The sequence below is a fragment of the Microcebus murinus genome, chromosome 6 (genome assembly GCF_040939455.1).
Source record: "Microcebus murinus isolate Inina chromosome 6, M.murinus_Inina_mat1.0, whole genome shotgun sequence".
In the NCBI taxonomy this organism is placed as follows: Eukaryota; Metazoa; Chordata; class Mammalia; order Primates; family Cheirogaleidae; genus Microcebus; species Microcebus murinus.
Genome location: NC_134109.1, coordinates 41,575,248 through 41,590,365, shown reverse-complemented (window position 1 = coordinate 41,590,365; position 15,118 = coordinate 41,575,248). Strand labels below are relative to the sequence as shown.

The 15,118-nt window shown below is 38.6% G+C and overlaps 1 protein-coding gene across 3 annotated transcripts in view; it reads right to left on the bottom strand.

Annotated features, from left to right (window-relative positions):
• Positions 1-5,194: 5,194 nt before the first annotated feature.
• Positions 5,195-15,118, bottom strand: part of CCDC198 (coiled-coil domain containing 198) — a 29,094-nt gene continuing 19,170 nt past the window's right edge. For all 3 annotated transcript variants that reach the window (XM_012785618.3, XM_012785620.2, XM_012785621.3), the window contains one exon: positions 5,195-6,129. In XM_012785618.3, the coding sequence (XP_012641072.1) occupies positions 5,894-6,129 (236 nt within the window). In that variant the 3' untranslated portion in view covers positions 5,195-5,893. The remainder of the gene's footprint in view (positions 6,130-15,118) is intronic.

The window sequence follows — 15,118 nt, the reverse complement described above, 5'->3', positions numbered from 1 at the left end:
ACAACCCTTAGGATGAAGAAAGCCTGTCACGAGTAGTTCCCGTTCTAGAGAAATACTGGAGGTTCTTGTTTCTTTTTGGGGGCGGGGGAGGGTGAGTGGTGTTTGGCTTATGTGTCTGCGTGTGCAGTATGTTGTAAAAGACAATAAAAAATAAGTCCATTTTTCAAATAGTTATGAAGACATTTAGCAGTTAAGCTAAACCATTAGGTATCAAAATTAGCTGATCTATCAGTCTCTCTTGAAGGTCAATATAAGTACTGTGGTTATCTCAGCCCCTGTGGGAGGGAGCATGGCATAGAAGCTTCCTAAATTCTCTGTCGATTCTAGTACTCTGTGATTTGAGGTGCTCTATTTTGATCCTAAGTCTTTCCTTCCCTCAATAAGCCTCCCAATGTGTTATGAACTGGAGGTAGATGTAGAGAGTTCTCAACTTTACATTGGTAGGATAAAGCTTGGATCACATTGTTGGAAGACATTTTTTTGGGAAAATGTTGAAGGATGACAGAAACATTTAAGTAAGATCATTGGGGTACAAAGAATATAATATTGTAAAATCACCTTCTGTTTCTTTATTGAAGACCTGGATTTGATGTTAACATCTTTTTGTTCATTCCTGGAATCCCCAAATTTAGAATTTATGCTGATAAATTCTGGGGCAAAATTATTTCTTCATCCATTCTCTTGATTAGTCAAATAAATTGTTTTCAGAACTAATCCACGCTGTAAACCTTCTCACCTCAGTCTCCTTTGTAAACCTTCTCCTCTCAATCTCCTCAAACATTGTTATGTTGTTCTTGGATAGGACCATGCTACTGCTATGCTTTACACATGCATGATGTGCTAGAGAGGGTAGCCAGTCCCTTAGCATTCATTTGGTAGTGGACATCTGCTACTTTTATTCAGTGTCCTTGAATTCCTTCTTTGAGAAACTGACCATGCCCAGCTCCATGAGATTCCAGCAAGACTCTTAATCACTTGGTCCTGCCTTCCCAAAGGGTTAGAGATGTGACTCATCGTAGCCATCACATTCTTTTTAGGGGATTTATTTTTGTGCTGGGAGGGGCATTAAATATGATCTTTTATTTCTGTTCTTGCTAAATTGGAAGGATATATAACTTTGGCTGCTAATGGCAAACATGCCTATTATATGCTCTAAAGTCTACTTTGACTAATACTACTGAGGCCACTCCAACTTTCTTTTTTTATGTATGTTTTATTTATTTTTTTAAGACAGAATCTCCCTCTGTTGCCTGGGCTAGAATGGCATGGCGCCAGCCTAGCTCACAGCAACCTCAAACTCCTGGGTTCAAGAAATCCTCCTGCCTCAGCCTCTGGAGTAGCTGGGGCTACAGGTGCGTACCACCATGCCCAGCTAATTTTTTCTATTTTTAGTTACCCAGCTAATTTTTTTCTATTTTTAGTAGACATGGGGCCTTGCTCTTGCCGAGCCTGGTCTTGAACTCCTGACCTCAAGTGATCCTCCTGCCTTGGCCTTCCAGAGTTTTAAGATTATAGATGTGAGCCACTGCACCTGGCCTCCAGCTTTCTTTTGATTAGTTTTGACATGGTATATCTTGTTCCGTTCTTATACTTGTGCGTGTGTGTGTGTGTGTGTGTGTGTGTGTGTGTCTCATTCTATTGCCCCGGGTAGAGTGCAGTGCTGTCATCATAGCTCATTGTACCATGGTCCTCTGGATTCCTCATGTCTGGCCTCTGACCACCTTTCTGACATCATCCTTTTTGGTCTCTCCTTTTCTTACTCTGCCATTCTGGTCTTCTTGTTGACCCTTGGACATTGCAAGCTGAGTCTCATCTCAGGGCCTTTGCACTTACTCTTTTAATGTATGGAAAGCCTGTTCCATGGGTCTTCTCATGGCTTACAACCTCCTTTCATTCAGGGCTCTTCCTCAGAGTGCCTCGCTGAGCAAGCTGCCTCAAACAGTCCACTCTATCCCTGCTTGTCCTCTTACCTGCTGTATTTTTCTTCATAATGCTATCTTCTCATGATCTCCTCACTAGAATGTAACCCATGGGTGCAGAGACTTTGTCTTGTTTATGGCTGTATTCTCAGCATCGGGAACAGTACTTGGCATGTAATAGGTACTCGAAAACCATTCATTGAATGCATGATTAAAGGAAGGAAGGAATTAATGAACTACAGGCTTATTATAAACTATATATCTAAAGATGAACCTTAACTATTGATTTGGTTTTGGTTTTCAATTACATTATTGTGCATTCTGTACATGAAGAAGTACCATTTCTTTTAAAATGAGATGTAAACCCTTAGCATACTTTTTCACAAACCCTCCCTACAGTATTCTAAATTAGTGAGGTTTTGCAGTAATATCTGGAAATAGGCTTTTGTTATTTATTCAAGGCAGGAAATAGTAGATTTTAATTATAATTTGATGACCAGTATGCTTCCTTGGTAAGAAAGAAAGTAGCACAAAGAGTTAGTGTTCTATTTTCTGTTTTTAAGCAGAAAACATTATCCATCTGTTTAGAGGCTATTTCATGGATGACTCCTGTGAAAGTCATCCTTCGTTAAGCCCCATTACAGTAACTCAGAATTATTATCAAAATAAGTAGATGAGGAACAACATCTTTCTGCCTGGAAAAAAAAAAAAAAAAGAAAAACTAAGAAAAGTATTTCCAAAAGTATGCAAGAAAAAAAGACATTTCTCTTTCTCATGAAAAATTCAGAGCAAGTAGGAAAATATTCTTTTTACAAGAGAAAGTATGTGTTTGGTCATAGAGAAGCCTTCTTTCCAAAGTTAGAGAGATTTTCAGTTGAAGAAAATTGACAACTTTGCCTCCAGGCTAAATTTTATAGTTTTCACAAGCAACAGCTGTGTTTATGATGACCGTACATTGCCCCGAACAAATTGAAGATTATCTATAGGATTGGTGTTCTCAGACAATTACTAACGACATGAACATTTCTCTTACTATTTTCTGGAGCTCCGGGCCTCATGTTCTTAACTTCAAAAAATTATCCCAGAAGTTGTCGTTTTTAAAAATGGAAGTTGATGTACTCTGCTAAGATAGAATGTTCATATTGCTAAAGCTGTGATTTTCAGCCTTAGGTGCACATTAGACTCACCAGGAAGCTTAAAACAACGTAAAAGCAAAAACAAAAAACCCTACTAACTCATGCTAGAGATCCACCTCAACCCACTGCCCCTGGGTCAAGTTGTGGAAACAGTTAGGTTTGTCTTTACTCTCTCATTTGCCTTTCTTGGTGCTTTTATCCCGTCTGTGCTCACAGTTCAACTGCTATTCTTCCTTGCTAAAACATAATTCCACAAAGCTCTCACCATTTCCAGTGTAAAAAGGACCACACCGTATAATAGAATTGTGGAATGCTGTGGAACACAGCTGGTGAGTTGGAAGTCAAATTGGGGAAAAGAGGGAAGAATCCTTGACTCCCATCAGGTCACTTCTGGTAAACAATGGTCTGCTCCAGAGGGAAGTTCTGCTGGGTGACTCTGGCAAGTTACTTAATGTCTCTGTGCCTCAGTTTCCTCATCTGTGGATGGAGATGATTTTAATACTGACCCGCAAAGTCATTGTGAGTATTAAATATGTGAAGCATTTGAAGAGTGCTTGGTGTACAATATGCAGCCCGTGCACATTGGCAGTTATTACTATCATTATTATCCCTTTAAAATCCTTGAATTTATAATCAGGCGAGGAAGAGTTCTACGTGGAGCCAGCAAATGAACTCGAACAGGGAAGGCATTGGGGCTGGTTCTCTATTGAAGCTAACACACTCTGATAGAATTTTGAAAAAATATGTTGAGCTATGGTATCCTCATTGGCATATGTGTATAGCTCCTATATCCCAAAGTGATGCTTAATTTATGCATTCTATTTAGATGTATAAATACCAAGAGCTTTTGACAAAAGTCCGTTTCTTCACTGTATAATCAACCTTGTATATCTAAGACTATTGGGAAATGATGGAAATGAGAGTGAGTAACTGCATAGCTGGAGAGAAACAAGTGTCTCTCTAATTGACTAGTTGATTTAACACATACATCAATTAATTCAGCAAAAATATAACGATCAACTCCATGCCAGATGTCATGCTAGAAAGTGGAGACACCACAGGGTGAAGACATGGTCCGTGCTTCATGTAACTCACAGTCCAGTGAGTTTATAGAAGGGGGTTTGTGAAGTTGGATTTTAAGTCACAGAGCAAAGTGATGAAGATGTGCTTTTGGCTCCACTATCTTCAGGGCTGGGAGTTGCACATCCCAGTTTATTTTAAGCCTCCTGGATGGATCATAAAATGTGAGGACACCATGAATAGGTTGGATTCGTTCATCCTCTCAAGGATCATAATTTTTCAAGAATGCTAGCTGGGCAGTTTATGTATTTCTTTGGTGGAAATATGCTTCTTACCTACCACAGAAAGAATAAGAAGAGTACTCACAAAGAACTGGGAGTAGATGTGCCCAAGGACAAGCTAATAGCCTTCTGTTCTTGGGAGAAACATGAGTGTTTATCCCCTTACATTTCAGGCTTTTTCTCTTCTTGGTGACTGATGTGAATGTGCTGAATGTCAAATTCAGGTGGTGTTTTCCTCTATTTTTTTTTTTCTTTTTGGAAGTTTCCCAGAGAAGGCTTAAAAAGTGTTTTTGCTTTGCTTTATTTTAAAATTTCACTAAATCCATAGAAGCTTCTGGAAGCTTAAAAATTGTTTTAAAAATCCAAAATTTTTTAGATTATGGTAAGTGTGGAGCTGAATTTTACACAAAAATAGTTCTTAAATATTGCCTGAAAAATCTGATGGTCGTAAATAAAATAATTTTTGGACTGAACATTTCTAAGATTCCTTTTAAGTGTAAAGAGCTCTAAAATCTACATGATAATTTAAGAAGTCTTAATTTGAACTTTAATTCATGAGAGTCTTCCATATTTGCCATCCCATCTCTATCCTGCAGCTCTCTTTTATGGCTAACTCACAAGAAAGTGACCTCAGTAATCTTAGTGTCTAATGTAACATTACTATGACTTTTCTTTAAAAACTCACTTTTATTTGTGTCAAATCTACCCTGTCATCTATTTGTTTTATATAATTTTTATATAATTTTATATTTTTATATAATTTTATATAATATTTTTATATAATTTTAATATATTTTATATAATTTTATATAATTTTTATAATTTTATATAATTTTTTAATCTAATTTGCTTTGTAAAAATGTGGTATGGTTGCAGCTCTCAAAGACATACCCCAATGGACCACACTTTGGCATTCATGCAGTCCCCTTTTGCACTGACTACAATCTGGCCTGTGACTTGCATTAACCAATAGAATGTAGTGGAGGTGATGCAGAGCCAGTTTTAAGAGTAGCCTTTAGAAAGACTGGAAGCTTCTGTTTCCTCCTCTAGGGACATTTGTTTTGGGGAGTGCTAGGCTGATATGAAAGAAAATTCACTCCTCTGCTGCAGAGATCATGTGCAGAGGCTCTGAGACGATATGGAGAGGGGGCAAGGTCCAGCTATCTCAGTGTCCTCGTCAAGCCCCCAAGCGACTCCAGTCCTACCTGCTATCTTATTTCAACTACATGAAAGATTTCAAAAGGGATCATGAGAAGACCACCTAGCTGACCCCAACAACCCAACAGAAAAGTGAGACAATAAAATGGCTGTTGTTTAAGCCCCTAATTTTGAGGCAAATTAGTTATGCAGCAATAGTTCAGAGCATATATGACAAACTTGTTAACCATAAGACTCCAGATGATGTCATTTGTTTTTGCCAAAGTGAATTGCTTTCCTCAAAATAATTCATATATTAGCTTGAAGGATTTTGACACAAAGCAAGCTTTCAATACACTCAGTGTCTAGGGTAGTGAATAGTATTCTTATAATAGCATTATTATTCTTGATCAAAAAACTCATCAAAAACTGGGATTCTTTCTGTTCTTGTCCTCACCAGTGCTCGTGGTTTCTTCTCATCTTTCCCCAACTCATCTGAGTCAGAGCTAGAACTGTCCCAAAGAAACTGTCCCTGGGCCTCTTGTGCACGGAGCCATGTTTCCATTTTGCCAATTTTCCGGGAACAGTAGTCATTCATTGCATGATGTTCTAAAACTTCTGCATTTTGTGAATTTCCTACAACAAAAGATAAAAGTTTGTTTAACTTTTTTTCCTAAAAATGATTTGCTAGTGTCTATGTTTTTTTTATAGTTCATCTTATTTATTTATTGTCACAATCTTGTTTTAAAACATTTACAGCATTTTATTTTATTTATTTATTTTTAATTTTAGCATAGTATGGGAGTACAAATGTTTAGTTACATATATTGCCTTTGCCCTGCCCAAGTCAGACCATGTGCACCGCACCCATTAGGTGTGAATATTCCCATCCCCTCTGCTCCCTTCCCACCTGCCTGACACCTGATGAATGTTACTACTATATGTACACATAAGTATCGATCAGTTAATACCAATCTGATGGTGAGTACATGTGGTGCTTGTTTTTCCATTCTTGTGATACTTCACTTAGTAGAATGGGCTCTAGCTCTATCCAGGTTAAGTGATATATCATTGTGATTTTGATTTGCCTTTCCTTGATGATTAAAGATGTTGAGCATTTTTTTTACATGTTTGTTGGCCATGAGTCTGTCTTCTTTTGAAAAATTTCTGTTCATGTCCTTTGCCCACTTTTTAATGGGGTTGTTTGATTTTTTTCTTGCTGATTTTCCTAGGTTCTACATAGATTCTAGTTATAAGCCCTTTATCAATTGTGTAGCATGTGAATATTTTCTCCCATTCTGTAGGTTGTATGTTTGTTCTTGTGATAGTTTCCTTGGCTGTGCAGAAGCTTTTTAATTTGATCAGGTCCCATGTATTTATTTTTTTTTTGTTGCTGTGATTGCGTTTGTGGTCTTTTTCATAAATTCTTTCCCCGGGCCAATGTCTAAAAGAGATTTTTCAACATTTTCTTCTAGAATTCGTATAGTTTTATGCCTTAAGTTTAAGTCTGTTATACATTGTGAGTTGATTTTTGTGAGAGGTGAAAGGTGTGGATCCTGTTTCAGTCTTCTACCTGTGGCTATCCAATTTTCCCAGCACCATTTATTGAATAAGGATTCTTTACCAGAGTGCATGTTTTTGTCTGATTTGTCAAAGATTAGATGGCTATATGAGGATGGTTTAATATCTGGGTTCTCAGTTTTGTTCCATTGGTCTATGTCTCTGTTCTTGTGCCAATTTTATGCTGTTTTGGTTACTATAGCCTTGTATTATAGCTTGAAGTCTGGTAAATTAATGCTTCCCAATTTGTTCTTTTTGGTTAAGATTGCTTTTGCTATACAGGGTCTTCCCTATTTCCATATGAAGTGTAGAATTATTTTTTCTAGATCTGTGAAAAATTATGGTATTTTAATATGGATTGCATTGAATCTGTAGATCACTTTGAGTAGTACAGACATTTTAACAATGTTGATTCTGCCAATCCATGAGCATGGTGTGGTTTTCCACATGTTTACATCCTCTGTAATTTCCTTTCTCAGTGTTTTATTGTTCTCCCTACAGAGCTCTTTCACTGTCTTAGTTAAATATATATCTAGGTATTTTATGTTTTTTGTTGCTATTGTGAAGGGTATTGAGTCTTTGATTTGGTTCAGTTTGAGTGGTGTTGGCATATGGGAATGCTACTGATTTCTGTACATTGGTTTTGTTACCTGAGAGTTTGCTAAATTTGTTTATCAATTCCAGTAGTCTCATGGAAGAATCTTTGGGGTTTTCTAGATATAAGATCATATTGTCATCAAAGAGCAATAGTTTGACCTCTTCTTTCCCTATTTGGATGTCCTTGATTTCCTTCTCTTGTGTGATTGCTCTGGCTAGGACTTCCAGCACTATGTTGAATAGAAACGGTGATAGAGGGCAACCTTGTCTGGTTCCAGTTCTAAATGGGAATGCTTTCAATTTTTCCCCATTCTGTATGGTGTTGGCTGTGGGTTTGTCATATATGGCTTTTATCATTTTTAGGTAAGTCCCGTCTATGCCTATTTTATTAAGCATTCTTATCATAAAAGGGTGCTGAATTTTGGTGAATGCTTTTTCTTTGTCTATTGAGAGGATCATATGGTCTTTGTTTTTACTTCCATTTATGTATTGAATTACATTTATAGATTTGCATATGTTGAACCATTCCTACATCTCTGGGATGAAGCCCACTTGGTCGTGATGGATTATTTTTTTGATAAGCAACTGAATTCGGTTCGCTAGAATTTTGTTGAGAATTTTTGCACCTATATTCATAAGGGATATTTGTCTGTAGTTGTCTTTTTTTGTTGTGTCCTTTTCTGGTTTTCATATCATGGTGATGTGTTGTTGAGGATTCCTTCCTTCTCAATGTTGTGGAATAATTTCTGCAGGATAGACAACAGTTCTTCTTTGTAGGTCTGGTAAAATTTGGGTGTGAAACCATCTGGTCCAAGACTTTTCTTTTTAGGAAGGTTTTTTTTTATTGCTGCTTCAATTTTGATGCTTGATATTGGTCTGTTCAAGAATTCCATTTCTTCCTGATTGAGCCTCGGTAAGCTGTATGTTTCTAAGAATTTGTCCATTTCTTCCACATTTTCAAGCTTATGTGCATAGAGGTTTTCATAGTATTCATAGATGATATTTTGTATGTCCATGGTATCAGTTATAATTTCTCCTTTTTCATTCCTGGTTGAGCTTATTAGAGTCCTTTCTTTTCTGCTTCTCATTAATTTAGCAAGAGATGTGTCCATTTTGTTTATTTTTTCAAAGAACCAACTTTTTGTTTTATTACTGTTATGTATAGAATTTTTATTATCAATTTCATTTAGTTCTGCTCTCACCTTTGTTGTTTCTTTTCTTCTGCTGGGTTTGGCGTTGGTTTGCTCATCCTTTTCTAGTTCTTAGAGATGATTCGTTAGTTTGTTGATTTGTGAACTTTCTGACTTTTGGATGTAGGCATTTATGGAAATAAATTTTCCTCTCAGGACTACTTTAGCTGTGTCCCACAGATTTTGATAACTGTGTCTCCTTTATCATTTAGTTTGAAGAATCTTTTGATTTCCATTTTGATTTCCTCCTTAACACAATAATCATTCAGCATTAGGTTGTTTAGTTTCCATGACTTTGTATAGAGATGAAAGTTTCCGTTGGAGTTGATTTCTAATTTTATTCCTCTGTGGTCTAAGAAGATGCATGGTGTAATTTCTATTTTTAAAAAAATGTATTGAGACATGCTTTGTGGTCTAGGATATGGTCAATCTTAGAGAATGTCCCATGAGCTGATGAGAATAGTGTATATTCAGTAGTTTTGGGGTAAAATGTTCTCATGAGGCCCATTTGTTCTAGAGTTCTGGTTAAGTCCATTGTTTCTTTGTTAATTTTCTGTTTGGAGAATCTGTTCTGTTCTGTTCTGTCAGAGGGGTGTTGAAGTTTTTGGCTATTACAGTGCTGCTGTTTATCATTTTGTTTAAATCAAGTAGGATTTGCTTTATGAATCTGGTTGCACTTGAATTAGGTACATAAATATTTTGAATTATTATGTCTTCTTGTTGAATTGTACCCTTCACCATTATATAGTGACCATCTTTGTCTTTCATTACTTTTGTTAATTTGAAGACTAAGTTGTCTGAAATCAGAACTGCTATGCCAGATTTCTTTTGGCTTCCATTTGCATGGAATATTGTTTTCCATCCCTTCACCTTGAGTCTTAATGTATCCTTGTAGGTTAGATGTGTTTCCTGAAGACAGAAAATACTTGGCTTGTGTATATTTATCAATTCGGCCAGCCTATGTCTCTTTAGTGGGCAGTTCAAACCATTCACATTTATTGAAAGAATAGATAAGTGGGGCAGATTTCTGTTCATCCTGTTGAGTTGAACTTTGTTGCCTTTTTTTCTTTCTTGAGCCATTGTAGTATTTGGCCTTTGACCTTTAGCTTTTGAATGATTTTACACTGGTGAGTGTTTATTGTGCTGATCCATGTGTAATGCTAATATGAGTACTTCCTGGAGGACAGGTCTTGTCTTGATGAATTTCCTCAGTCTTTGCTTGTCTAAGAAAGTCTTTATTTCTCCTTCATATAAGAAACTTAGTTTTTCAGGATACAAGATTCTAGGCTGGGAATTATTCTGTTTGATGATAATGTGGTCACAGTCTTTTCCAGCTTGTAAGGTCTCAGTTGAGAAGTCTGCACTTAGTCTGATGGGTTTTCTTTTGTATATTACCTGCTTCTTTCACCTTACAACTCATAGGAGGGCCTCTTTCATGTTTATTTTGTCCAGTCTGATGACTATGTGTCATGGTGTCTTCCTGTTTGCAATGAATCTGCCAGGAGTCATTTTAGCTTCTTATACTTGGATATCTAGATTTCTACCAAGGCCAGGGAAATTTTCCTCCATTATATACTCAAGTATTTTATTCAACCCTTGTGTATTTTCTTCTTCACCCTCATGGATGCCTATAATTTTCACGTTATGCCTTTTCACATAATCCCACATTTCTTGTAGGCTTTGCTCTTTTATTTCTCTGTCCTATCTCTGTGACTGACTTGTTTAATTGAAAGGTGTTAGCTTCAATCCCTGAGATTCTTTATTCTGTTTGATCTACCCTACTCTTGAGGCTTTTCACTGTGTCTTGTAATTCCTTGAATAAATTCTTCATTTCCAGAAGCTTTGTTTCATTTTCCTTTAATATTTCAATTTCTTCAGTGAATTTTTCTTCCAAGTCCTGATTTCTTTTTGTGTGGTTTCTTTGTGTTGGGTATCCATTTTCTCTTGCATATCATTGAGCTTTCTTACAATCCATGTTCAAAATTCTTCTGCAATTTTAGTGTTCTGAATTTGGTTGATATCCATTGCTAGAGAGCTGGTGTTCCCCTTTGGGGGTGTCCCTTTTGTTTGATTCTTTATACTTCCAGAGTTATTTTGCTGTTTCTTTCCCATCTAGAACAGCTGTTGCTTCTATTTGAATTTTTGTTTAGATAATGACACACCCTGTTTAGTCTCTGAGTCAGTAGGTGGTGCTTGTGGGTGAGATTTGACTGCACTTTGTGTGATGAGTCAGAAAATGCAGTAAAAGGGCATGAAAATTGACCTTCCTGCCAGTAGGTGGCACTTGCTAGGAGGAACAAGCTGCAATGTTGTTTTTGGTTCTTGTAACCAGCTCTAGTTCCTCTGGAGAGGTGCTATAGTGCCTCATGTGGTAGATGAGGCCTCGGGACTTCTAGGTGTGTCCTTATTCTCCACCTCAGTAGGGACAGGTGGGGGAGTGAGGCTGGATCAGGCTGGGTTGAGTGAGTCTGCCTTCAAGCTCCACAAATGCTGGTAACAGGAGTCAAAGGTCTATTCTCTGCTTCTGGGCAAAGCTACCATGGAGGGGCTGAAATGGCCCCACTCAGCCAGAAAGTCTGTGTGTTGGGGTGGGGCTGTCTGAGACCTATAGTCTAGCAGCCTGGAGCAGGCCTTGCACCTTTCCACCCTCCCCTATTCTGAGGTTTCTCCTGGGCCACTGCCAGCAGGCAGGACCTCACACCAGTGGAGCTCCCCTGACTGTGATGTGAGCCAGGAGGTTCCCTGCCCAGGAACATGGCCTGAGCTGGGAGTGCAGCCCTCCTGAGAGTGGAGGGTTGCCCCTCCAGCACACTGCAACTAGGAATCACTCTGATCTGCTCCTGAAGGCACATACATCTCAGTAGACTAGTTCACAAATATCCCTTCTGTGCCTTTGGGCAATGCCATGAAGTCCTGGGTGTATGTGAGGGATCTGGTCTCTGGCTTGTCCCCCAGCCCTGGAGATCAATCCCTGACCCTGCTTCTGAGTAGGGAGCTCATAGTCTGAGTACCTCTCAGTCTGCTGCAGGGCCCCAAAAGGAAAGATCCTGTTTCCTGTGGATGCCTTCGGGTGGTGGCTAAATTGTCTCTGTTGGCAGCAATGGGTAGGAGAGGGGAAGGGGAGAATGAAGCAATATGGTGCCTGTACATCGGCTCTGGTCTGTGGGGCAGACGTGCCCTGAGGGAGCTGGGAGCCCAGTGCCCTGTCTGCAAAAGACTCACCACTCACTAGCGCCAGCTGTCTCTGGGCTGGTGTCAGCAGGTGTTTCCATTAGCTTGGGAGCCCACCTATAGTCCAAGATTCAAGAGAGGGGAAATTTAACCACTCCACCTACCCTTGTCACTGATCTCCAAGCCTCTCAGGGTTTAGATCCTGCTGATGCCTTTCTCCTTACATTTCTGCTCTGCAACTTCTTCCTGTGGACTCTCCTGTAGGTTCAGGCACCCTTCCTTCTGACCCTTATCCGATCTATGTTTGTCTGCCTGTTTGGTTTTTTTCACTTTCATCTAAAATCTTTCCTTCTTGTAGAGAAACTCTGGCTGAAGGTTTTTCTCATCTGACATCTTCAGACCACTCTGTCTAAGTGTCTATGTTTTTATGAACACAGAATAATCTGCTTGGTTATTTTATATATAATATACACAACAAATTTTATATATATACACCAAATTATAATACATATGTAATTTTAAATTGTATAAATTGTATATACGTATAGTTTCAGCTGGTGTCTCTGTAAGCATTGAAATATTTTTAGTTGTCATTTAAAAAAGAATTTAAATCTTTAAAAAAAATTTTTTTTAAGAGATGGAGTCTTACTCTGTTTCCCAGGCTGAATTGCAGTGGTGTGATCATAGTTCACTGCAGCTTCAAATTCCTGGGCTGAAGCAATCCCCTGCTTCAGCCTCCCGAGTAGCTGGGACTATGGGTATGTATTAATACTACCATGCCCATCTAATCTGTTTTCTTTCTTTTTTTTTTTTTTTAGAAATGAGGCCTCATTATTTTGCCCAGGCTGGTGTCAAACTCCTAGCCTCAAGCAATCCTGCCTTAGCCTCCTGAGTTGCTATAACTCTTCTGAAAGTCACAATAGTACAATACACACCTATATACCCCAATCCATAGACAACATTTTGGCACAATATTGCTTTCTTCATATGTATATGATGAAGGATTTGGCTTCAGGTGAAGCATTTGTGAATTAGTTGCAGTTACGTCCCCCCTAAATACATCACCCCAAATCTCTTAAGAACAAGGGCATATTTCTCTCTATATAACTAAAATACAATCATTATACCTAAGAAATTTAACATTGATATGGTGCTATTTTGTAATATATTGTCCATATTCAAATACCCACAGTTGTCCCAATAATGCCATTTATAGCTGCTATTTGTTTTTGCTTCTTTGAGTTTTCATTTTAGGTCTAGGATTCAATCTAGGATCATACATTACATTTTATATTCTTTTTTCATCATCACCTTTAATTCAAGAAAGCTTCCCATCCTTTCCTCCTTTTACCTTCTCTCTGTCTCCCCCTTCCTCCTCCCCACACTGTCCCTTTCTCTTCCTCTTCCTTCTCCCTCCTTCATCTTAATTGTCTTCTTTGTTTTTTCCTTATGTTTACATTTTAAAGAAATCAGGTCAGTTATTTTGTGGAATGATCCTAAATTTGGGCTTATCTGATTGTTTCCCTGAGATTAAGGTTAAACATTGTGTGCAAGAATATTGCACAGGTGATGTCACCTATGCTCTTTATTGACCATCTTTGTGGTAGGCACGTGATAGACACTTCTCACCTTCATATCAACGCTGGCTTCATATCAGAGTCACCTGTGCAGCCTTTAGAAACAGATGCCTGGCCTGCACTCCAGACCACAGTACTGGGGAACTCAATGAGTCAGGTGTTATATTTTACTTTATAGGTATTTTTATTAGGAGAGACTTTAGTTTTGATGTGGAATTAGATTTACATGCATATGTATTTACACAAGCTTTTTATTTAGGTAGTACCCAGTGTCCTAAGCTATAACAGAATTTTTGTAAAACTGGACACCTTCACTTTGATGTCTAACTGGCATCACATTCTCTGTCTCTCTTCTCTTTCTATTGCTTCTGCTCCTGGCTTTCCTAATTGAGGAAACAGTACAACTTTTGCTCCATTGTCTACCTAATTCTTCACAAGAAACCCAGGAATTCACCTGGCCTTCTTACTGTCTCCCTGCACTCACATCCAGATCATTACCAGGTTCTGCCAGTTCTGCTTCATATCTGGCTCCTTCTCTCCATCCTCATCATCACCTGCTATCCTGGGCCAAACACCATCTCTCTCTCTCCTCTTTTGCCATGTCTTAATTTTTTTTTCTTTTTTTTTTTTTTTGAGACAGAGTCTCGCTTTGTTGTCCAGGCTAGAGTAAGTGCCATGGTGTCAGCCTAGCTCACAGCAACCTCAAACTCCTGGGCTTAAGCAATCCTGCTGCCTCAGCCTCCCGAGTAGCTGGGACTACAGGCATGCGCCACCATGCCGGGCTAGTTTTTTCTATATATATTACTTGGCCAATTAATTTCTTTTCTATTTATAGTAGAGATAGGGTCTCGCTCTTGCTCAGGCTGGTTTTGAACTCCTGACCTCGAGCAATCTGACCGCCTCGGCCTCCCAGAGTGCTAGGATTACAGGCATGAGCCACCGCGCCCAGCCTTCCATGTCTTATAACTGGTCTTTTTTCATACTTTTGCTTTCTCCTCCCAGCCATTCTCCACAGTGTAGAGTGATGTTGAAAAATATAAACCTGATTGTGCCAGTCCCTGCCTTATCAATGGCTTCTCATTGATCTTAAGATAGAGTTCAGAATCCTTATTGGACATGACCCTGCCTATATCTTCAGAACCATTTCCAATCTCTGGTCACTCTCCTCCACCCAGTATCTGAGGTCCATCATGTTCCTTCCTACTGTAGGGCTTTTGCACGTGCTGTTATTATTTCCTGCTATGAACGTTTCAGCACCCCTGGTCCTCATCCTCACATGCAACTCCTGCCCCCTTCTTCCAGCTATTTCATGTCTCAGCTTAAAAGTCACTTCCTCATGGAAACCTTCTCTGACTCCATAGATATTATTAATAGGTCTTCCAGTTATACTCTCATTTAACATTTCTTTGTTTAGTATCTGTATACTCTGTAAGCTTCACAAGCCAGGAACCACATGTACCTGGCTCATCACCATATGACGAATGCCTGGCATCTAGTGTATGTTTATTAAGTATTTGCCAAATGAGTAAA